General features: G+C 35.9%; 1 protein-coding gene across 1 annotated transcript in view; it reads right to left on the reverse strand.

Moving 5' to 3' along the window:
* Nucleotides 1-23,726, reverse strand: part of LOC145997162 (uncharacterized) — a 104,827-nt gene extending 81,101 nt beyond the window's left edge. The window contains exons 1-5 of the mRNA XM_083133845.1: nucleotides 23,666-23,726; nucleotides 17,794-17,942; nucleotides 15,395-15,458; nucleotides 2,716-2,834; nucleotides 1,077-1,265 (exon numbers count right to left, since the gene is read on the reverse strand). Of these exons, the coding sequence (XP_082989971.1) occupies nucleotides 1,077-1,265; nucleotides 2,716-2,834; nucleotides 15,395-15,458; nucleotides 17,794-17,933 (512 nt within the window). The 5' untranslated portion in view covers nucleotides 17,934-17,942; nucleotides 23,666-23,726. The remainder of the gene's footprint in view (nucleotides 1-1,076; nucleotides 1,266-2,715; nucleotides 2,835-15,394; nucleotides 15,459-17,793; nucleotides 17,943-23,665) is intronic.
* Between the last annotated feature and the right edge of the window lie 1,242 nt (nucleotides 23,727-24,968).

A 24,968-nucleotide genomic window follows, 5' to 3' on the forward strand; every position in this document is an offset into this window, starting at 1 on the left:
CAACAGAGCATGAAGGCTCAAGCATCTGCTCCTGGTTGTCACAAACATTATCTTGTCAATGTTGGAAGAGAGTTCCAAGTCAAGCAGCCCTAACCCCACCCCTGCTATAGATGCAAACCGACAGCAGCACCAGAGGCAATGATTTTGTGGCGCACGTGTAGGATTCGCTTCTGGTTTCTCTTCAGGACAGTCACACTAATAGTTAGAATACAGAGACTGTATTTTATGTTGCTCGTCTGGTGCCTTATATTATTAAAAAGGTAAATTTTAAATTTTAAGTCCGTATTTAACTCCCTATTTTGGTGAAAATAACTAAACATGTATTTATATACTTACCACATTTTTACTACATACAAATCCGTTCCCCAGTAATAATTAATAAATAACCATTAAAAGTAAGGCTCGCGGATAAAGTAACTAATTTGCTTACATGTATTTATTATTCTACCACACCTTTTATTCCCTAAACATGAATTTTATACTGATTCTTAAAAGTTTGTTCTACACAGATCTTGGCTGGGATAATTAAGGAAACATATTTTGGGGGAATACAAAGAGCCTTGTTAATAATGAAAATAGATTGATAAAAATAACTTTTGTTCTACATAGAACCAGATTTATTTTACATATCATTCTGTGAGAAATATGTAACGTGTTGTCCCTTCATTGTTTAAGCTGAAAAAAATTACAATTAAAAAACACATTTTCATTGTTAAGCTACCAACTGGAAAGCCAAAAAAATAGCAACATTCAAGCTAAGCTTTTCCGTTGAGAAAAAACAGTGGGCAATGCAGCAAGGCACCACTTCAGAAAATATTCACTTCCTTGTCAGAATATTAATAATTCACTGAATACTTGTGTAACTACAAATTTGCAATTTCCATGGTATGTTTTGCTAAAATTAAGTCAACATGCAACTCCAGAAAAATTCAATTTAATTGCAAAACGTTAAAACGTTACTGAACATGTAAATGAAAAGGTACAAAAAACTCATGCTGTTGGGACACTACAACACTACTGATTGGAAGTTCAAGTTCAGATTTGAATCCCATTTAGATAATCGCCACACGACTCACCTTGGCGTAGAAAATCTTGGTGTAGTCCTCTCTGGCACAACTTCTTGGTGGAACAGATCATTGTAAGTGGGTTCGTTCCACTCTCTCTCAATCCTCCTTTGCTCCTTCTCCTCCTCTGTGTATGCAAACTGCACCAGCAAGTTCAAGGGTGGAGCACCATTCACGTTATTTATTGCCCTCTGAGCTTCTCTGGAAGATTATCAAGAAACAAATCAAAATAAAATCCATGCAAATGCCAATCAACTATCAAATTTACAAGATGGACCTGTATTTACTACACTGGAGAAAAAATTATGTCAAAAAGACAAGACAATGGTCTTGGTAGGTCCATCCTACACTTACATCAACATTTAACTCCAAAGTTAACACTAGGGGTGTGCAAGAATTAAATATTCATCGGGATGGGAATTTTTTTTATATATATATACTGACGTTAGGGACAGGAAAAATTTGCAATTTCCAGACCAAGTTGGGAAATTTTCAGGACATTATATGTTCAAAATTTCCCAACACAGTGGAAATCTCTAATTCTACACAACATTTTTCCCTTCGGTGATTGCTTTGCACTTCTGGAATAAACACTAACAACTTTTAAATATTACAATTTGGGATTCCTTGACTGTTCAGGATGCCAGAAAGTTCGGAAACCATTTCCCGAAGTTGAGATGGGATGGGAATTTTTTTCTCCCAATCCCAGTACTTTTCAGGATCCCGCACACTTCAAGATAGAAATAAATGTGGAAAAGCAACACCATTTTCACACCACCAAAGTTAAACATTGACCAAAATGGGATGTGGGCCTCTTGGGACACCGGCCTTTTTATATAGAGTATGTAACACTGTATGTGTCCTCATGGCATGGGGCACTTTACTTTTTATTTCACACAGTCAGACTGAAAATACATCTACGGACACAAGTCTCAATTGTTACAGGATATACTAATCTATGAAAACTTGTTAATTGTATAAGAATTTCAAACTCAAATTTACCTAATCAACTTCAAGATATCTTGCAATAATTGTCCATCTGTCAGATAGATTGTTCTGCAAAGGACACTAACGAAGTAAATGGATTGAGAGAATTCTGCTTTATTTTCCACTCAACTTTCTTTTCCTTCCTCAATAAAATAAAAGCTAGACTGTGAAAGACTTGCCTCAGGGTATTTAAAAATATGTACAAATTCAATGGGATTTGGATTAATAAAAGTTGCAATTTTTTACGCCCATGGAGCCACAGAATTCCCAGTAAATAAGTATAGTTTCGTAAGCAACTTTTAAGTGAAATGTAATTCTGTATTTTTTTAATCTCAAAATATACTGAATTTCTTTGTTAACAAAATTTTGATCTTGTATTCAACAAACAATTTTACCTAAACAACTTACTAAACTCTTTGGCACACAGACCTTTGAGGGACAGGCACTGCAAAGCAGATTTTCTTATAATGTTGCATGGTCAGCAAGTCAAGTGTCATCGCTTTGGTTTTCTGGCTTTAAGACCAGTGTCCACTACTCTTGCATTCAAATAGCTCCTCGTTTATCATCATGATACTGGGTCAACACTAAAGGCAAGAATACTAACCATACAGCAAAGAGTACATACACTAAATTAAAATCTTTACCTCTATCATAATGAGCTTACCGTTGACTTTTGTATTCAACAAATCCCCAGGTTGTCTGCTTCCTGCTCTCTCTTGGAAACCCTGCAATGAAAACATCATGCACTTTGCCATATTTGCAGAAGATCCTCATCAAGCTATCCTGCAATAAAAAGAAATTTGAAGGCAAAAATTACTACCAATGCAAAAGAATATACCCACTTACATACACAAGCTAGTCAGATTCTCTTTGCATGTATATCGGCAGGGATTACAGGTTCTTCAGGACAACTAAAGAAGTGTTCAATGTGATCAAAGCCATGAGTTCTTCCTACAGAGTGATACAAACAATAGTGTAATCTCCAGTATGGAAAAATATTAAATATTACAAAACATGATGTTTGTGCAGACTTTTTCACTGGTACAAAAGTAATTATATATCTATCAGAAAGGAATGAAGTGGCAAGACATTTGAAAGCATTGCAGTCAGTGGAGTATTCTGAAAATTTGACTCGTTCAACAGCAACAATTCTTATTTATTGTATATATTAATTATATTTAACAGAAATAAAACACCAATGCAAGCACACAAGGAAAACAGAAACGGGAGTCTAACAACTTAAAATTTTCCAGCAATTTCTATGCATACGAAAAAACTTTGTTTACTGCCAGAATATTCCACTGAATGCAAGTAAAAACATAGTCAAAAAAATTGATCAGAAATGAAGTTTTTTTCTAAGCATGGGGGGAGGAGGAGGGGGGGGGGGCTTTACAGGTTCAAGGAATCCAAATCCATACATCAGGAAATCCCATTGAAAATCACTTTATCCCAAGGTTTTTCTTTCAAGAAAAGCAGTACAACACTGTGTTGTATTAAACATGTCAAGACAATAAATGTTCGAGGTAAGATTTTGGAAGGTAAGAGATCTAGTATCTGCATGTGTTTAAAACCTTTAAGAGATGACCTAGATGTGTGTCCCAGAACCATGTAACATGCATGTCATCTCTTCACAACTACCGTTGATATTTCAATAGTATCCTTCTTAATTTATATGCATATGAAGGTATGAGATATCTGATTTTAACAGTACACATATTGCATATCAAGAGAGTTGAATTCATGATGGATGCGGTCAACGCTGTTTAAAATTACATAAGTGAAATTTAGAAATTCCGTACGCAGTACCAACTCCGCTCCAGACACAGTACCCTTAGTGAATGAAAATGGAGGATCTTCGAAATTAATAGCATTTAACCATTAAATTGTGCAACGTGGAAATATGGAATTTCTAAATTTCACGTAAGTAAGAGAGTTGAAGTTAGTACGTTTTTCAGGGCCTTCACAATAATTGAAGCTTGATGTTTCACCTCCCACCATCTTGTGGATGCAAAATACACCAAATACGGGCAACACGTTACCATCGAAAAATATATTCATAGCCTGCAAAACCTTCATATACATCCAATGGAAAAATTAATAGTTGGTGAATTGTTGAGCACCATTTTAATTCAGTCTGTCTTCCACATATAACTATTATTTTAAACTGAAATAATGCATTTAAACAGAATTCCAATCCTTAAAACAACACAGAATGCAGAATAAAAAGAAAAGAATAAAAATAGCGAGGCACAATTTAACTACAATAATTTGATGTGGGGAAAAGAACAGAGCAAAGAAACATTGAAACTGATTTTCCAAATACAGAATATTGTTGAAAGGAGACCAGACCAGTTATTTCTATATAATTACTGTAACTAACACACACATTAATAAGCAGGCATATCTGTCATGCACACTCCTCACTTGTGTAGATGATTACGAAAACCTTCAGATCCCACTCCATATCATTTTTTTTGTTCACACTGAACAAATGAGCCACCAACATGATCAAGCTCAATCATCCCAGATTGTAGTCGTCCCCCCTCCCCCCCAACATATACCCAGTGTTCTAGAACCCTTTGCTCTCTGATCCAGATATGTGAGATAAAAGAGTTCTGCACCTCCAACACTGAAGCTTACTTCAATTAATGGTTTGATTGAATTTTTGAATTTGAATTGAAAATTTTGGGTGTGTCAGCACATTTTGCATTCGTCACACTATACTAGGACAATTACCAGAACAAAAATAAAAGTGTGTCTGAAAACTAAAATATCCTTACCTGGGTTAAAAGCAGAGGCTGTAAAGGGGTACTGAACAAGGATAAAACACAGGACAAAAGACGCACATACACCTACGGAGATTATACTGGCCGCAGGTCCAGCCACTAAAGCCTCGTTAGTCTGCAAAATGCAGTCCAAGGTGTACTATGTTGAAGGTTCACCACTTACACCTAGTGATGGGCACCATCGACTAATTAGTAGTTAGTCGAAACAAAATATCGACTAATTAGATGACTATTTTTTTACTAAAATTAGTCAAATTAGTAGTTTCACTAATATTAGTCGAACTTTTAATTTACTTTTTTTAAAGACTAATGTAAGTCGAAATATTTAAGTTTGTATTATTTTGAAATTTCTCAAGGCTGTTATGCTGAGACAGGCTAAATGGGACAATCTAAAGATCTAAGATACAATATAATATATGTATAAATTCGACTATATGGTAGTTAACACATTAAAGCCATCTTGAATGCCCGACACGTTGAGTTGTGGACTCACAATGTCGCCACCAAAGGTTCTGACTTCAAATCCCACACTAGACATGGCACACACGTCCATACACAGGATTCTTAAGTGTGAGTGGTGGTGGGGGGTGGTGGGGGGGGAATTGAAAAAATGTAGAACAAATAGAAGATGCAAAATGCTGTTTAAGTATAGATGTGGCTGTCAACATTATGATGTTATTGCATCTAAAGGTATAATTATAGAATTGCTATATTATGATTCAAAGTATCGGAAGAAATTAAACTCACCGACATACACCCAAAGACACTTTGTGCTTACTGTTCACAATCACTTTTTAGAAATATTCTAAAATTACTGTATTCCGTAAATTAACAATGTTTTCACCTGAGAAAATTTACTAGTGTTGCGAAATACGGACTCAAAGAAATTTAATCCTCTGTTGCCACAATTGGTTTTGTTATCTGACGCACCAATGTGATCATTAAGGGGGTTCTAAAGCCATGCTAAAGCATAGACCCAAATTTCTAATGATAGCCATACAACTAATATAGATTCGGTAAGGATGAAATTTTCCGACATGAAAGATTGTTTTATTCACTAGAACATGTGAACATTATAATTTTGTTACGATTGAAGGGATTTAAGTAAATAACAGAAAATAAAAGGTCTCCGTCATGTTCAAACTGCTGCGTACAGATGGCGCTGAAGTGGTAGTTTTGTTAATACCGGTGCATTTTTTTTAAAGTTGCAAGTCTATTAAGGATGATTTTTACGAAACGGTCTTCACATGTTTCTTGTCTCAAGTATTAGGAGCACTGAGAGTAAATTTAAACTCAGTTTGTGCATCCATAAACTAGTTCTTATATTAATAATTTTTGAAGTGGCGTTTCATCCTCAAGCTATTTATATCAAACGCTGTTGCCAAGTTTACATTCCGTATGTTATTACAATACGTTGATTGTCATGCTTGAATGATTGTGTGTGGAAAATGGGAAAAGTGAGACAAAATTATGAAGTAAAAGACACCCATTTCGCTCTAGAAAAGCATTGTCCCAAAGAATACGTCGTGAACGTGAAAAGCAAGAAAGAACTAAAAGGTAAGAATTGTTTATATTTAATTGCTTGCTCGTATCTGTTACAGATATCAAGTGTGCTACAAATTCAGTATGCATAATATAGATGGACATTTCTCACACAGTATACATATTTGTTATTAGGTTTCTTTACACATTTTTTTTTCAATCAAACGTATTGTCTGCATGCTAGGTGTAAAAGATACATACACAAGAAAAAAACGTTTACAGTTTTCCTTGTGAGTGAAGTTTTGAGATTCACAATTCATACGATTTCTGTTTGCTTATTTCGTACAAACAGAACGCGAGGTCAAGGACAATTGTTATTATTTGAGTTTCACGGATATCAGCTTGCAAACTCTTAGTAGCCAGTCACTTTACGAATTCACTTTGCCCTTGCACCATCTTCAATAACGGAGTTCCATTATTTGTGACTAATAATAAATCGATTATTGTTTTGTCCATACAATGTGATATAGTAATTCTTTGAACAAGTTAACATTCATTGGTTAGGTTGCTCATGATCCACTATTACATTACGATAGATTTGGCTAAAATAAGCTGGTTAGGTTAGCACTGGTCAGATTGATTAATTTATCCACAACGCCCTACATATTACAGTTTACTTCGAGCTTCGAATTAGAACAAAAACAGTATTCCTGTAATGCTTTTAACTCCAACCTCCTCTCATAACTTTCAACTAATCGTGGCCCATTTCCTCCTAACGGTAATACTTTATATATTTAACATAAATAAATTTGTAAAATTAGACTGAAACCAAGAAACTTTGATGTCAATAGCTTACATGGCTGATACTGTGCATAACAGTAACCAGATTTTAAGCGTTCTGCGTTATGTGCAAGGGCAATTCAACAGTAGACAGGATAGAATTTACAATAAATATCTCTCTCTCATGTACAAATGTTTTCTTCGTTTGTGAAGATTTTTTTTTTGTGTGTGTTAAACAAAATGCATACTACACCAGTAATTAATCAAGAATAAGAGGCACGATCACGTTACAATTGTAGTTGTATTTGTTTTGTATAACTCGTACAATTCATAATTGCTTTGTTCCAAACTGAAAAGATTTATTGATATATGAGATATAATTGTATGAATCATATTGCAATGATTCACAAAACAAGGTCTGAAGATCAATACAAATAATAAATAGCTGTGAGGATGATACATTTCTCTGCCAACATACAAAAATGATACTCCGTCTGTCCCATAAATATAGTCCGGTATGCCAACTTTTTATTTAAGTTCTTTTCGATACTTGATCGGCCAATTTATACTGATCCTTAAGTAACAACGTTGTATGACTCATTCCCGTGTTTCATTTTCTTCTTCTGTATACACAAGTGTCACAGTTTGAATATCGGACAAGTATTTTGTGACAACAACCTAAAGTGTACCGGACAATAATTATGGGACAGAGGGAGTATGTTATAGGTGTGCTAACTGTTACATAAACACATATTGTATACTTGAGGGAGGTTGTGAAATTACCCTAAATGGCGTACCTTCCAATTTACATTTTTCTCATTTTGTGAACCTAAATAATTTATTTTTCATTGTATTATTTTATATATATGCTAAACTGTAGGATAGCAAAACTATGAACATTTACGTATCTAGGATATCCTTCTACAGTCTAAGCATTTCACAGCATATTTCTACTATAGAAAGGTTAGGCTACATGTATTTAGTGTTTTGAATATGCTCCAAATTGTAGGCTTTTCATGAAAAGAGAAAATTACAACAATAATTTTAAATTTCCCAAATTAATCATAAAAATAGCTAATATGTTCCGGTCTCCCCGATGGCGCAGTGGTAGCGTCGTTGCCTTGTAATCAAGGGGTCCCGGGTTCGATGGCCGGTGGAGGCACATAGTGGTTCGAATCCCACTTTAAACTGTAGGCCCCGTCCTGATTAGCCTTACTGTGCATAAAGTGGACTTAGAACACCAAATCAATCAGCCAATCAAGCTAATATGTTCCCAATTAATATGCAAAAACACACATACACGCACACACAGTATGCAGAGGGTACGGACATATAAACTTGAGCCGACCCCCGTGGCGGAGTGGTTAGCACTCGAGTTCGAGCACTTAGGGTTCGAATCCAGGCCTCGGCATGGTTGTTTGTGAGTGTCCGTTCATCAACTTTATCATATCATCATTCATCCCCATATTCGCAAATTACCCAAACGTGGCACAAAAGGCGAAGTAAAATAAAGGAAGTCAATCATTTATACTTGATATTCCATAGCATATTCTCCAAATATGCCAATAAAGTAAACGTAAAGTCGTCTATGGCTTTACCTTTTTCAGACATTGTTTGCTTATCAGATGTTTGTGACAACATGTGCCAGTAGCTCTGATTTGATAATGTCGAGCTTCGTCACAATTACACGCTGCTCTTACTTTTATAGCTACTTATAATAATGTAAGATTCTTAAAGAATCATGTGAGCATTATTTTGTCTCTTGTTGTATGTCTGAAGTCCTATACCTGATGTCAATCATGGCTTTCTTTCGCAGGTATGCAGTAGACAATCCAAATGCACCCTTATCGCACAACATTGAGGAGCACACCGCAGTTTTGGACTGGGGTGTGAATGATAGTGATAATTCTGTAACGTCATTTATTAGGAGGCGGGAACTACGCAGCGAGAAAAGAAGATGCCGTAAAACACAATTTCGTGAAGTTTCAGAACAACGCAAGTTTAGTAAACAAATTCCTGATGGCGGCGATAATCATTATGGAACTAACCCAAGAGTTCCAGATCTTTCAAAAGAAATATTTGACGATCTAGCTGAAAGATATGTAAAAAGATTGAGTGTATCAACGACAGATCAGCTTGAAGTACTAACACGCGGCCAAGCCAATAGCGAGAGATGGCGTGAAGAAAGAAGTAAAAGAATACCATCTTCTTTGTTCAAAGACGTTGCTTCACGAAGACCAACTACACGTACTTCTTGTTTGGTAAAAAGAATAACGAATCTCCATGAAAATAGCAGCTGTGTCCTTTCACTGGTTTATGGAAGGGATAATGAACCAGAAGCTTGTAGGCAATATGCAAGTTTCCACCCAAATTATAATGTGCAGCAATGTGGATTATTTGTACATAAAATGCACCCCTTTTTATGTACTAGTCCAGATGGTTTGGTGAACAGTGACGGCTTATTGGAGATAAAATATCCATACAATGCCCGAGAATGTATAAGACTTGTTGACGTTGCTAGAAGTAGCAATATCGGGTTTAAAGTAAACGAAAAAGGCAAGTTGTACCTTAGAAAAGAACTAACTAACTAACTCTCTAGCCTTCTTAAACCCGAAGATTCATGGCTGCAGCAACACAGGCCTTCCATCTTTCCCTATCTTGAGCAAGATCTATATACTCTTTTCCATCCCTACCGATTTCCCTTAGGTCCATCTCAACGTTGTCCCTCCATCTTCGTCTTGGCCTTCCTACAGGTCTCTTACCATCAGGTTTCCCAACAAGAATCCTGTAAACTCCTCTTTCCTCTCCCATTCGTGCCACATGGCCTGCCCACCTAAGTCTTCTTGATTTAATTATTCTAATAATATCTGGACATGAATACAAATTATGTAGTTCTAAATTATGTAACCTTCTCCACTCGCCTGTTTCCTCATCCCTTTTAGGTCCAAAGATTTTCCTAAGGATCTTATTTTCAAATACTCTCAATTTATGTTCCTCTTTCAATGTAAGGGACCAAGTTTCACATCCATATAATACTACAGGCAAAATTACGGTTTTGTATAGTTTAACTTTTAGTTTCTTAGATATTATACGAGAAGACAAAAGTTTATGAAGAGAGAAGTAACATGCATTTCCTGAATTAAGCCTACTTTTTATTTCCTCTTTAATATAATTTCCATTTGTTAATATTACTCCTAAGTATTTGAATTTGGAAACTGATTCAAACGAGTTGTTATCAATAATTAGATTTTGATTATTACCTAACACTTGGTTTCGGCCTGTAAACATATATTTAGTTTTCTCTTTGTTAACTTCCAAACCTATCTCTGTAGCAGTTTTGAAAAATATTTTAGCATTATTCTTAATTGTATTCACATCATCCCCCAGTAAGTCTACATCATCTGCATATGAGTCACACCATTTAATTTAGAAAAGAACACCGCTATTATTATCAAATACAAGGCCAGTTGGAAATAACAGACAGAGACTGGTGTGATTTGTTTGTATGGTCCCCGAGCGATACCCAGACATTAAGAATTCTTCGGAATAAGCCATTTTGGGAAAATCTTTATCCCAAACTCTACAATTTCTATCACGAGTCAGTGCTACCTGAACTGGTGGATTCACGAGCAGTAAGGGGTATGCCCCTTAGAGAACCTGATCATGTGTTAAAGGCTATAGAAAATAAGAGAAAAATGTAAAATAGGCTTTTCATTTACAAAAACTTTGAGTATCATAAATTAAATATATAATTTTGGTAGTGCTGTGCTGTAAAAAGTTATGTATATATGTACTGAGTATATGGATTTTTAGTTAGTTAAAATTGTAATGGACAAGACTATCATGTTAGGCTTTATTTTTTTTAGGTTAAATATATTCACGTTTATTTTTTCTAGCGATCTGAGTATATTAACATGTTTTGTTTATGAAATACAAATGTAAAAATTGTTTAGTGCATTTATTCATATCTATCATGTATTCTTATATGCTTATAAGGCTCCGATTTGCTTGCCCATGTATTCATTATTCTTGTTTGCTTGACGGTACCTGCTGAGAATCTCTGTGGGTGTGTGTGTGTGTTACATGTTACGATGTTTCTTTGTTACAGTTCATATAAGAAGGATTTCTTTACTATATCTCATATATTGTATTTTGATTGCTAAATATTTCTTACGTTCTGTAAAACATTCTGATTTATTCTTGATTTCAGGCATCTTAGAAAGAGTTGAAATTAATGATTAACTTTTGGGCCATATTTAAATAATTTTACACCTATTTATGATTGATGCCACTTAATAATCTCACATGTATTTTGATAATTACTTTTTGATACTGCATTCTAAACGTAGTTATTAAAATGTAATTCCATACGAGTATATTTTTTTAAAGGACCCAATTAGAGCAGAACGTCAAATTTCCTTGTCGAAACTAGGGCTTTATGATCCAATATTCGTTGTGCAGCAGATTTATCGCCTTTAAATTCCCACCAGAATTGAAATCCAGACTGGGGAAGCTGGGAAATCTTATTTTATTAGTTGTTTGTTCACATATATAAGATATTTTTCAACCCTTTGTGTAAAACCATTGCTGTTTTATACAACACTTGCCAATGTCAGATCGTCATAACGTTAATAAACAACACCAATGCTTTCTGTAACTTGGAAACTGTAAAGACGACGCTACACTAAGTCAGCAATTTGCCGCAGTAAATATACATCCTTCCTGATAAGTATATCTGAGAAATTGTGTGAGTACGTACTTTTGGAACCCACTATAAGGTACAACCTACGTATGTACACGGATGGTACTAAAACCTGACAATCTGTTTTGTTCTGTTTTCAAGGAATAATGCAGTACAAAATGACTTCGTACATGGATTCATGCATTGACTACAATTGACTAACGCAATATTTGAGGAGGCTGTTTTTTGGTAGTTACGTTCTTCGTTTCTATGTGCCACAAATATTGCCATCTTCACGTGTATAAACATTAGAGTCATTTCACTATTATTTTTTATGTAATCCATTGCATTTTGTTCCGTCTTTTCCATAATTGCTTGTTGCAAAATTTCGTGAGAACGAATAATTTAATATGTGCTTTACATTTGCTTTTGAACAAATACAGGCAACACTGTCAGGAAAATCTCAAATATTTGCTTTGACGCATCAATTGCAAATTTAATGTATGTTGCAAAATACTGCAACTTCATCAACTCCAAATGTTATTATATTACATACATATATTTAATATTTCAATGTCATTTTACAACGGTGAAATAAATAACTCTTCTGTTTAGGATGTATTTAGACGACTGCAATCAAATATTTAACACATTGTTTTCTTCCAATATCCTCGTTTCAGTTCTCTTACGAAATAAAAACGCAAACGTGACGTCATTTATTGACAGTAAATGTTGCTTCATTATCGTTTATTGACCAACCTGTATATAGCTACTTGGATTATAATGCGTAGATCTGGCAACGTGGCCCTCGGTTGCCATGGCAAACGGTGCTGCCATCTGTTATCGAAAAACTACCACAAAATTGCCTTTAGTACGGCCTTAAGAGATGAAAGGTTATAAACCAATTTTTGGACTGAAAAACTGTTGTTTACCAATATCACTAACCAACCATGATAATTGTATAGAAAATAATATATTTTTTCAATTAAATGATATGTATTAGCAATGATTCTTATGACATGTCTGAATGTGAGTAAACCAAGAAAAATGAATTTTCTTTTCATTGCGACTGCAGTTCGATGAAACTCTAGACAGGCATTAAAAAGAGTAGACTGTCCCAAATAAATCGGAACCTTTGGTATACTTGCATCAATAGTGATAAGCTAAAATTATCAAATACTGCAGAGTCCTGGACCCTGCTTCTCTCCCCGAATAACCCATTCATCTACGCAAGTACAAAATCAAATTCCTTGGAAAATCTTTAGTCGTTTTTTATAGCTTCACATTAAAACACTTCATAATTCGAAGGGAGGAAATGGTCAATTGGCCAGCTATTGAGTCTGTGGCTGGCCATGTGGGTGTTCTTCGTGAGTATCCGGTCAATTCACCAATTTCGTAATCATACTCATCCTTTTGATTATCCGAAAGTGTCAGAAAAGCGGCGCTAAATAACAAAAATACAAATGGATTTTATACTATGTTCTTTTATTTGACCAGTTTTTTTTAAATATTTTTGAATACAGTACAATGCCTTTAACATTACACAATCTGAAGGCCAGAAATGAGAGCTTTACGGTGTCTATCATGAATGAACCACGAAAGAGATGGTCACTTGCTTGGAAGTTCCAAGAAACTCTTGAAGTCTGAATGAATATCCTTTGAGAAAGTACAGTAAACAAAAATAGCGACATGAATGACAACAACCATCACCCCCTGGAGGTGGGGGGTGGACCTTCCTTTTCTGTGGCGTGGTACCATGAGATTGAATTCTCCAGTCTCTGACCTTTCCAGAAATGCCCTCCTGCGCACTTCTTAACAATAAGCCCTCTGGCCAATGGTTCGTTTGGAATCTGAATGAGTTTTGTTCGGTTTCAACTAATTTAGACTGACATTGGTCATTCGACTAATTTAGACTGACATTGGTCGTTTGACTAATTTAGACTGACATTGGTCGTTCGACTAATTTAGACTGACATTAACAATACGCTAATTGACAACATTAAAATAGGAAATTTCAATATAAAACCATGTGAATCTCTAAAATATCTCGGTATGCACCTAGATAAAAGTTTATCCTTTTCACAACATGTAAAAAGAATGTGTTCACGCGCAGCACCTAAAATCAAGCAGTTTCAATTTGTCTGCAAATATGTACACCTTGCCCACAAATTAGCGTTCTACAAAGCATTTATTAGGCCGTTACTTGAATACTGTTCCTCTGTACTTTATGGGATTAATAGAAATAACACCACGAAACTAGAGAAAATGCAAATTTGGGCTATTCGTAGCATAAGAAATACAGCGCACACGACCTCACGTGCAAGCAGAGAAGAACTCCAATTACCCACGCTGGAATCCAGACGAAAATATGCATTTCTACTAAAAATTCACCAGGCAATTAACAAGCACCACCACTTATTAAAGGACAAAGTAATGATATCTAGTAATAGAAATTATCCCAATCTGCGATCCAACAACACCAACAGTATCCGAGTACCAAAATGTAACAAGGCAAGATACGGATCAAAATCCCTGTCATCACTGGCAAGTAAAGCGTGGAATCAACTGCCTGTAAATTGCAGAAAGGAGAGAAATTTGGCCACATTTAAACAACAGATTAGGACATTAATTTATGAATACTGACACTGTGTCTATTCTACCTCATTTCTTCCTTCATAAAACGTAGCTGCAAAAAATGTTTATTTTAGTCTATTTCTTATATTTTTCAATTATATAAATTTATTATATTCCATTGTATGTATACTTATAAACAAATAGCATAACTGTATATTAATTCATGTAGGGCAAAAAGTTGTTTTTGTTGTTCGGAATCAATGTAAAAAAAAATGTAAGCTTAATTGTAACCCTACTTTAATAATAATAATAAATAATAATAATAATAATAATAATTGGTCGTTCGACTAATTTAGACTGACATTGGTCGTTCGACTAATTTAGACTGACATTGGTCGTTCGACTAATTTAGACTGACATTGGTCAAACGACTAATTCGACTAATATTATAATGGAACCACAAGCAAAAAACCTGCACAGACCCGTGACTCCTGTACACCATACTCCCATGTGGAGCGGAGGAGGAGAGTGGACAATTTTTTTTTAAGGCCCGAGCTGAACGGAAGAAGGAAAAGCTGCGCGGGAACTTTTTGTCCAAGGTTGTTTTCCTTGTGGTCACTATAGTCAACTATTTTTTTCAGTAGGATGTTTCTTTCAATGGTTTCCAATGCACATCACTACTTACAGCCATAATGGTTTGATTGAGTTGGTTTATTTTACTTCACATTTCTGCCACTTTTTGCTGATCGTGAAGATGAGGGAAAATGGTAATAAGATTAAATAAATGAAGGGACAATCAAAGGCACACATGGACAGACCACAAGCCTCGCAGAGGATTATACTGGCTGAGACTCCAGACGCCAGAGCCTCATTAGTCTGCAAGAATGCAGTACAGAATCTACCACATGGAAAAGAGGTTGGCATATGGGTGTCTTCGCAAGAGTCATCCCTTACACCCCACTTGAATCAATGTGTGTATGTGTGAACAGTGGTTGGTTACACTACTATGCAATTAAAAGAAAAATGTACTCAACACTCACATCATCTATTTCCAAAGGAATATTCCCCACATACAACTTGAAGATTGTAAGCTCCGCAGCATCTCTGAAAGAAAAGAAGTTCTGTGTTAAAACAAATTGTTATTCTGAAATAAAGATGTAAAATGCACTGATTGAATGGTTTGATTTTAAAGTTTTTCATGCAAGTGCAACCACATTTTCCCCTTTATTTCATTTGAGAAAAATATTATTTACTGTAATATGCATACTTCCTCATATTACCCTGACAGAAGATAATCAGGGCCTGGTAATTCATTTCAGATGCACAAGCAACATTGTAGCAGAGAACTCAACTATAATTAAGGTTAATTAATTCTCATTTGTTGATTGAACTTTGCAACTCTCAACCTTGGGTAGTCAAAAAATCGGTACTACTTTACTATACCGGAGACACCTATTAATGATTTATTTCGCAATTTTTTACATTGCTAATGTACTATTCTGCATTGCAGAATAGGTTAGGCCTGTTAGGTTAGGTTCCATTAGCACTCCTTTCGTTCAATTTAGCATATATGGACATCGGAATTACAAATTCCACGGCATCTTCCACACCCGGCAACAACTTCACGACGCATCATCGACACATCATGTTGTAGCAGCAGTAATAGTGCGTATTGTGCTCTCGTGCAGAAAGCAAATGGTGGCAGCAGCAATAGCACGTCGGAAATAGATTTTCGTACAAAACAACATGCATTCGCATTAAAATGGATCAAAACTACATTCCCGAACATCAACAACGCTACAGAAAATGATTTGCGTAAGTACCTTCTCCTGTAAATTTGAAGAAATCCATCTCCGGTATAGTAAAGTGTTACCAAAAAATCCTCCTGTGTTGCATAGATATAAACACAATACTGTGATCTGGAATTTCCTCAAACATGACTGAATAGGTATAGATTTAAATATGTCGAAACTGACAAATTTGTTGATGTAAATTATCTTTAAAATTTAAAATATTACATGACTGGAGGATGGCTTGTAGCAAATGTTGATTGTACAACACCTGTTCTATTATTTCAGAGAAAATATTTCTTGAAAACCAATAATTAAAAACATTTAACATTTACTAATTCTGTTAATGCAAAGTTCTACAATTTTCTACCTACAATATGAATCACCACACATAAATGTTGTCCATGTATTAACTTTTGATTAAAGAATTTAAATTTAGTTTAACAGCATTTTCCCCCTCATCTGTTATGCAGTTTACGATGCCTAAAAATCTGAGCTTGCTTACAAGATTGTAACGAAGTGCACTGTTATTATTTCTTCTTTCTTTCAAATCCTATATTTGCTTTTTGTTTGTGTGTATTGATAGAACTGTATATCTTTTAAGTTGTGGGTGATACAAACAGGAACAACTTTTTAACTTTACATTGCCTTAAGCACACAAATGTAAATCTTTCAAAACATGAAGTTCTAGCCAATCTTCAAATACATGATCTTTAGGGATGGGACAGATTAATCGATACTCTACCGCTATCAGCCGATATGGGCATATTGGGGTATTGGTAAAATTAAGTATCATTTTACCGATCCGATATGTCTATAAATATCTTATAATTTAGTGTAAAATTCTGCCATTTTGTTATAATTTTTATGTATAATCTCCATGCCCTACATTTTAAAAAAGTAAATGTCTAAATATGCAACTTCTTTTTGCAGTCACTTGGAAACAAACATTTATTAAGGAGGTAAATGGACCATTCAGGTCTTTTATATCAGATTTGGTGGAATATCGGTTAGAGATATCGGAACTTTAATGGTAATGATCTTTCTCTTCAAATTTAAGTTTCAGATCTGAAATATATTTTTAGAAACATGAAGAATTCTTTACCAGTGCACTTTTACCCCTTTCTTATATTCAGATCCCACATAACAGCAAATGCACAAAGATCCAAGATACCCTTGAAACAACGTTCACTTCTGTATAGAATTGAAACAATCTACAATTTCTTAAACGATCCCTCAGGCTTCCATCTCTTCTAACAAACTTTCAAAACAACTTGCATCAAGAAACTGAAGAGTTAAGACTGGTTTAAAATGGATGTATTCTTTATTCATAGAGCTGCGGTGGCCTAAGGCTGAAATGTGGAAGACCCAGGTTACGTGATCTAAGGTCGGAATTTTCCCGGCTTTGTCCCCACGTAAGGTGGCTCCAGGGCTCACCCAGCCTCAAATCAAGGGCTCCCTGGGAAAGGCAGCAGAATGTGGTGCTGGTCACATCACCTCCAAAATGGCCTAAATGTGTGTTCGTGGCACGATGTGACATGCACGGGAAACTTTAATTTACCTGTATTCTTTACTCAGGATCTTTCAAATAATTAAATAAAAATATTTCAAGAATTTACATGTGATGACCAGGTTTGAAATGCAAGTACCTTCTGTGGCAGGGCTGCAACCTTGGCTCCAGTCTTGACCCAGGGCCGTCAAGGTACGTGTTGAATGACTCATCGTGGTAGTCTTCATCCATGGGGTTCCAGCTATCCATGGTCTGATAACTGTGTCTCTGCCTGCTCATTTTCCTAGACTTAAAATATATTAAAAAAATATTTAAAAAACATTAACAGTTTAAGAGACTCCAAAAATAGTTTTATTGGTGTAATGTTAGACTGGAACTATGGAACTACTTAATTACCAATCATAATGGCATCAACAGGCAAAATAACATGATGCAACCCCCAGTACTGGCTCAGCACACATTTATACAACATACATTCACATATATGGAGGGTAAAAAGGTGACGACGCTATCACACTTCAGCAGAGTATGGTTAAGTTACCACAAAATAAAAGTAATGCATTACACTTAATTTGTTTCTAAAATTCTGAAAGCAACTAATTATCATGAAAAAATGAATGGAACAGAGCATTTTACAACTGAGAAAAAATCATTTTACTCTACTTACAAACAAATATTTTGAACGTGTGTATCATGCTAAGCTCTAAATCATTTACATGTTAATATGATTAAATTTACAACTGCTATATATCTTGCCCACCCCATCTACATAGTAATGTAAACTATATATTCATACTACATGCTGGTTTCCGTAAAACAACGTTGACTGAGAAATTATGCTTTTGCTGCTTTTGAAGATTTATTTAAAATCCCTCGCAACTTCCGAAAAAACACACATTAAAATGGTAGTCCATTATACATAAAAATATGTTGCCAGATACTACATAATGCAACCCTTGAAAAATAAATGGGAAGTTGCAAAATTAAACCCACTTTCAACATTACAGATGCTAGTTTTTTGCTGTCTTTTAGGTTCCCTCAGATATATCCCTCATATCTTTGCTGAAGATATGGTGGTAAAGAAATATTGACGAACTGCTACGCTACACAGAGCTCCAGTATGGTGAGGGAGAATATCTATAACTTATCTTAACTAAAAATAAATGTCTGGAGGTTTGTATGTTGATCCACTTGGAGAAAGTGAAATGTTTTACATGGTTTGTGAATATTACATTGTTTATGAATGTTCGTAGCTCACCGAGATGTGCTGTTGTGAAATAAAGTACATCTGTTACCTTACCATGAAGCAAAACAACCCGAAGGCTTCATGCAAGTGAATAACATGCAACACCATGCTCTAAATGCTACTATCCTACAGAGCATTTAGCAGTTTATGAAGCCATGGTTTTGTACAAAGGTGAGGTCATTTTCAAACAATATATTACAAAAAAGCACAAGAGGTTTGGGATCCAGATCATTACCTGTTCGATCTCGGCCAAACACCTTGCACTCGTTTCTTTAGTCATTTTTAACCTTCGTACTTACCTACTCTGCATTGCTAACGATTCTTTAAGGTGGGGTTTGCTTTTCTCACAAAAATAATTTCAATTTTTCACATTAAGGGTAATTATTATTCTTCCTTTTTTCGCTGGCGTAAGACACAATAAGGCAGGCACAGCGTGGATCGTGAGTGGGTATGCAGTGTTTCCAACATTCTTGACCGAAAAATACCTACTTTCGTGTTACTGATTTTGTATCTTTTTCCCGGGTTAGGTTAGGTTAACATAGTTAAAAAAGGGTTCGATTCATGGTTTAGGTTAGGTTACGTTAGATTAAGAGTTAAAAAAAAAGGTTTCGTACTGAAATTCAACATCACAAATCATGCAAAACAACGGCTTGGTTGGAAACACTGACAGGGGGTTATGTCATCAAACGTACGCAACATCCGGTTCACATAGAGGAAGCAAATAAAAGCAACGGCAATTGTGCATCGGAGATATATTATTCTTGAAAAATACATGAATTCCAGGTCAAATAGATTCCACGATGAAAGAAAATACCTCTACGAACTTTCAAAATGCTACAGAAAGTCATTTCCGTAAGCTGTTTCTTCTGTAAAAATGAAGAAATGCGTTCAGCCGAGACTAACTGTTACCTCAAGATCTACAAACTCTGCGATTCTTTGGGATATACATATGACATGACTAGAGCCCGGAAGTTTGGCAAAATGCCTCTTTTTATCTACTGCATATATTGATAAAAAAATTTCCAGATATATGTTTCTTATGTTGTTTCGAATGTTTTAGAAGCCTTTTCATTTTGCCTATTTGGGACCCCGCTGCCTATTTTTAATTATAATGCCTTTTTCTTTTTTTTTTTGCCTTTTTCAAAGAAATTAATGTGTATATAAATTATTTTTCTCCCAAAAAACGTTGCTGGCATTTATTTTTCTTCTGTTTATTATGTGAATAATTTTCGCCTCATTTAAGTAATATTGAACTCATGCATGTTTCAACATTGCTGAAGGAGAAAAGTGTGAGAAAAAAGTATTTCATGCTCAGTTAGGATATTGCCTTTCGGGTAACATTTCCTTGTGCATGATTGACTGCTGAAGTGGACAGGTTGATTTCGAACACTAGGAAGATATTTCTGAAATCTCCCTCTCGAACCCGAAAAATTAAGGAAGTTGCGTCTGAGCTTAGTTTACCTCCGCAACCAGTCTTGACGAGATGGGGAACCTGGATATCAGCAGCTATATATTATGCTAACAACCTTGAAAAAATCAGTGAGGTGATAGATGCTCTTCCAGAAAATGAAGCGGCTTCAATTCTTGAAGTGGAAAAACTCCTGTGCTATTCAAGTTTATTTTTGCACATTATGGTGCATTGCCAGAGACAATTACAATTATAGCATCCATGAAAATCTACGAAGAATCTATGCAGCATATGATGGAAGTGCCAGGAGAAAAGGGGTCAGCTGTTGCGGAAAAGTGCAAACGGGTAGTGAGTGCAAATGAGGACCTGAAACAATTTGTGATATTCTAAAAGGTGAAAATACTGTTACCAAAATGAGTCCAGCTACATTAGCTTGTTTTATGTATGCTCCAATAACTTCTTTCGAAGTAGAAAGATCATTTTCTATTATGAAAAACATTCTCTCTGACAGATGACTATCAATGAATGTTGAGAACTTAAAAAAACACCTTGTAGTTATGTGCAATCAAGACTGAGAAAATTGAAATGCTCTTCCCAATGTAGATTTTAACATGTGGCCAGAAATTATAGATAAAAGTAAGTGACTTCCAAATGTGCCTTTTTTTCATTTTTAGTGCCTATTTTCCACATTATAAATGCCTTTTTGCCTGCCTATTTTAACGAAAATAAATGCCTGAACTTCCGGGCTCTAGACATGACTATCTGGGAAAGGACAAGGACTCTGGGGATTAACGTGACACGCTTTAGTTGTAGAAGGTGCAAGGAGTTGGTCATAAGTTATTTATGGACAACTTCTTTTCTCTCTCCTCTCCAGAGCTCTTTGAGGATCTTGCAACAAAAGGTGAGTATTGTTGCAGGATCGTCGATCCCAGACCAAAAGGACTCCCCCCCCCCCCAATTTTTGCAAGACTGACCTTAAACAGACTTGCGTGTTCTGGTGAAAAATGACCTGACTGCAATATGTTGGAAAGACAAAAGGTAGGTGTATGTTTTGACCAACATGCATCAGTCACCAGCTGAGGGAAATTTCTGTGATGACCATGGCAACATATTCAAGCCAGCTATTGTATAAGAGTACAATACTCACATGTGTTACGTTGACAAGGCCAACTGCATGACAAATTCCTATTCCCTTGAACGAAAGACTAAAAAGTGGACTGTCAAGCTTGGTTTGATTTGGTGTTTTAAGTCCACTTTGTGCACAGTAAGGCTAATAGGGACTGGACCTAAAGTGGGATCCGAACCACTATGTGCCTCCACCGGGTATCGAACCCGGGACCTCTTCATTACAAGGCAACGACGCTACCACTGCGCCATCGGGGAGGCCCGGACTGTCAAGCTGTTCTTCCACTTATTCGACCAATGGGTCCTGAATGCCATCATCCTCTTCAGGACATTTCATTAGAACATGAGGCACAGTAGGTTTTGTGAAAGGTTGGCTTTAAGTATTTTGGAGACTAGCTTCTCCCACAACGGCACACACTAGGGTCGTGCCGGGGCCTTCGGTTGGAAGGAAAGTCCATCTTCTGGTGGCAGCTAAGTGGTACGAGGTTTTTGGTACCCGTCACTGCCCACGTATGGAGAATTGAGCAATTGAAATGTGTGGAGTGAACAGGTAGAAAAAGTCCCGGTTCACCCTGCCGGGGATCGAACCTGGGTTTCTCACATGGTAGTCAGATGTCCTAACGACAGAGCTACTGCGGCTGTTAACAATGTAAAAAAAAAATTCCAGTGAACAACAGCGACATTATGATGAAAAAACTACGAACATACCAAGGTATCTATATATATAGACTAGATATTTGGTAGATTGAGGGTTACAGGAAGGTATCTATATATAGATATTTGGGAGACAAAAGGTTAAAATAAAGTCCCTAAATGCAATCTACTAAGGTTATGAATTTCTTCTACATTAATTCCCACTTGTCTACGATACTTCCAGCAGCTTGCCCATGGGAAGTGCGCATGCTAGCATAAGGTAATTTTTAAGATTTATTTTCTTTTTTCATTATCCAAACAATGCTCATTACATTAAGGAACGTTCAATTTCGTGTGACAATGATTTTCTCAACGTTTCCTTAAACGTTCAAATCAAGTTGCTTTAACACTTTTGTTTTTTAAACATACCAAACCTGAATGTTAAGACATTCATTTTGGGAAAACCTGCATAAGAAAATCAAAGAGGGAGCAATTACAGAATACCGGGAGTATCTCAGATTGCTTTCAAATTCGGTCTACTCACTAATTTTGGCGTCCTAATCATGAAAAAATATAAATAATAATACTGACCAAGGCAGTAATTTATTTTATTAAAAACATAAACTAAACGTAACGTTTCAACCTTCTAGCAAGGTCTTCATCAGACTCTGTATCAAGTACAAAAGTAACAAGATACCAAAAGCAGGGCATTATATATGCACAAAACATTACTCCCTCCAGATGATTAGAAAGTTGTTTAGAACTTTCTAGCAGGTGGCTTTCACTTGTGAACTGAACTTTCACCTAAAAGGCTAAAAATATATGCTTCTATATAGAATGTGGTTGGGCTTTATATCTCACGCTCTTTTTCCTTCATTTTCTTCCTTCTCCTCTCCTCTTTCTCTCTTGTCCTTTCCACTCTTTCTAACACTTTCTTCCATTCTTTGTTTAACTTCAGTCCCCCATTCCAGTTCATTGTGTCTTCTTCGCCTTTCTTCTCTATTTCCTTGGCTTCCTTCCATTTTCTCACTAGCATTCTCTTCTCCCTTCCTATCTGCTTAGCCTCATCCCACTCTATGTCATGTCCTGTTTCTTTCGCGTGTTTAAATATCGCATTTCTCTCTCTCTCTTAAGTCGTACATCATCCCTATGTTGTTTCAACCTATCTTTCAGTCTCTTTTTCGTTTCTCCTATGTACACACTCTGACATTCTTTACATTTTACTTCGTAGATAATCCCTTCCTCTTCTCTGTATTCCTTTTTCTTGTTTGCATTCTTTGCTATTCCTAAGATGCTTCTCCCTCCCTTCCTGTAAGTTTTAATGCCCACTTTCCTAAGCACTTTGCATATCTTTTCTGTGGTCTTCCCCATACTCCTTATTCCAAACCTTCTCTCTTTTTCTTTCTCTTCCAATTCTTCCCTTGCTCTTTTCATCCTTCTTCTGTTTATGTCCAGTCTATCCTGCTTCTCATAGCCATTCTTTTCCAGCTGTTTCCATAGGCTATTTATTTTGCCTTCTTTTTCACATTCCTTCATGCATATTTTCGTTATTCTGTCCTCCATATTCTTTATGAAATTTCTTTTTGTCACCTCACTTACATCACTTCTTTTGTGGCAGAATACCCCTGCTGCACACTTCTTCTGATGCCAAGCGGTTTCAATTTCTTCTCCTCTCTTCCTTTTCATCAATATATCAAGGTAGCTTAACTTGCCTTCTTCTATTTCAAGTTCCAATAATATCCCTCCTTCATCTTGTATTTCTTTGGCAAAAATGTCGAGCTGCCTCTTAGTTCCCTTCCATATGCCAAAACAATCGTCCACATATCTGCAAAACAGAATTATTTTGTCACCTCCTTTTTCTATCACTTTCTTTTCCCATTCATTCATAACTAATTCAGCCAATGCTGAGCTTAGGCTAGAACCTATATTCAGTCCTTCACTCATTAACATTATTTTATCTCCCATCATACTGTAACCGTTATTCCAAATGGTTTCCAGTGCCTTCACTACCCTTTCACTATCCCATTCTCCTATAATTTCCTTTCCCATTCTCTTTTTAATAATGTCCAAAACGTGTCCCCTCTTGATGCTTGGGAACATACTTTTTACATGTAAGCTAAACATTGTCGTCTTCATCTCATTTAACTTAAGTCCTTTTATGAGGTCTACTACTTGCTCACTGTTCTTAACTGCTCTGCTTTCTTGCTGTGTTACTAACACTTCAATAACTTTCTTTAATTTCTTTTCCAAGGGTTCCAAAATATTGTTCCTGCAATTCATTACTGGTGTTAACTTTATCTCCTCTTTGTTTATCTTTGGAAAGCCCTTCTACCTTACTACCTTAAAATTTGGTAGTATCAGGAATAAACATATTTGCTTGTGAAACAAAAAATTTCGTGAAAATAGACTGTTTCCATTCCGAAAACTAAGGCCTTATTTTCACTTATTTTGCAATTTCTAGAAGTTTCCGACAACTTTTTCAGATTCGTGATTAAGAGGCCTCAATTAGTGAGTATGCCAAATATGAAGAAAATCTGAGAGGGGTCCAGTCATCTTCAGTTGTTCCAACTATGTTTATGAATACCCTGAATTTTAACTATGCTTGCCTAACCTAACTTTACGTGAATGGTTCGTGCGGCAAGTATGTTTACTGAAGACTCCATATTTACTGAAGACTCCATATTGTCTCATGTAAAGCAATGCTCCATGGAACGGATAGCGAACTTCACTTGTTCACATCATCAAACAGGCAACCATTAGTATCGACAATCATAGCGGTAATGTATGCACGGTATTTCGCATTTTCTAAACGTGACCGTCAATTTTTAACTGCATATTCGTGATTTTGAGGTCAAAATTAGTATAACAAATGTGAAAGCAATCGGAGATACTCCTGGTAATC

The sequence above is a fragment of the Lepisma saccharinum genome, chromosome 1, assembly GCF_977018435.1.
Source record: "Lepisma saccharinum chromosome 1, izLepSacc3.1, whole genome shotgun sequence".
In the NCBI taxonomy this organism is placed as follows: Eukaryota; Metazoa; Arthropoda; class Insecta; order Zygentoma; family Lepismatidae; genus Lepisma; species Lepisma saccharinum.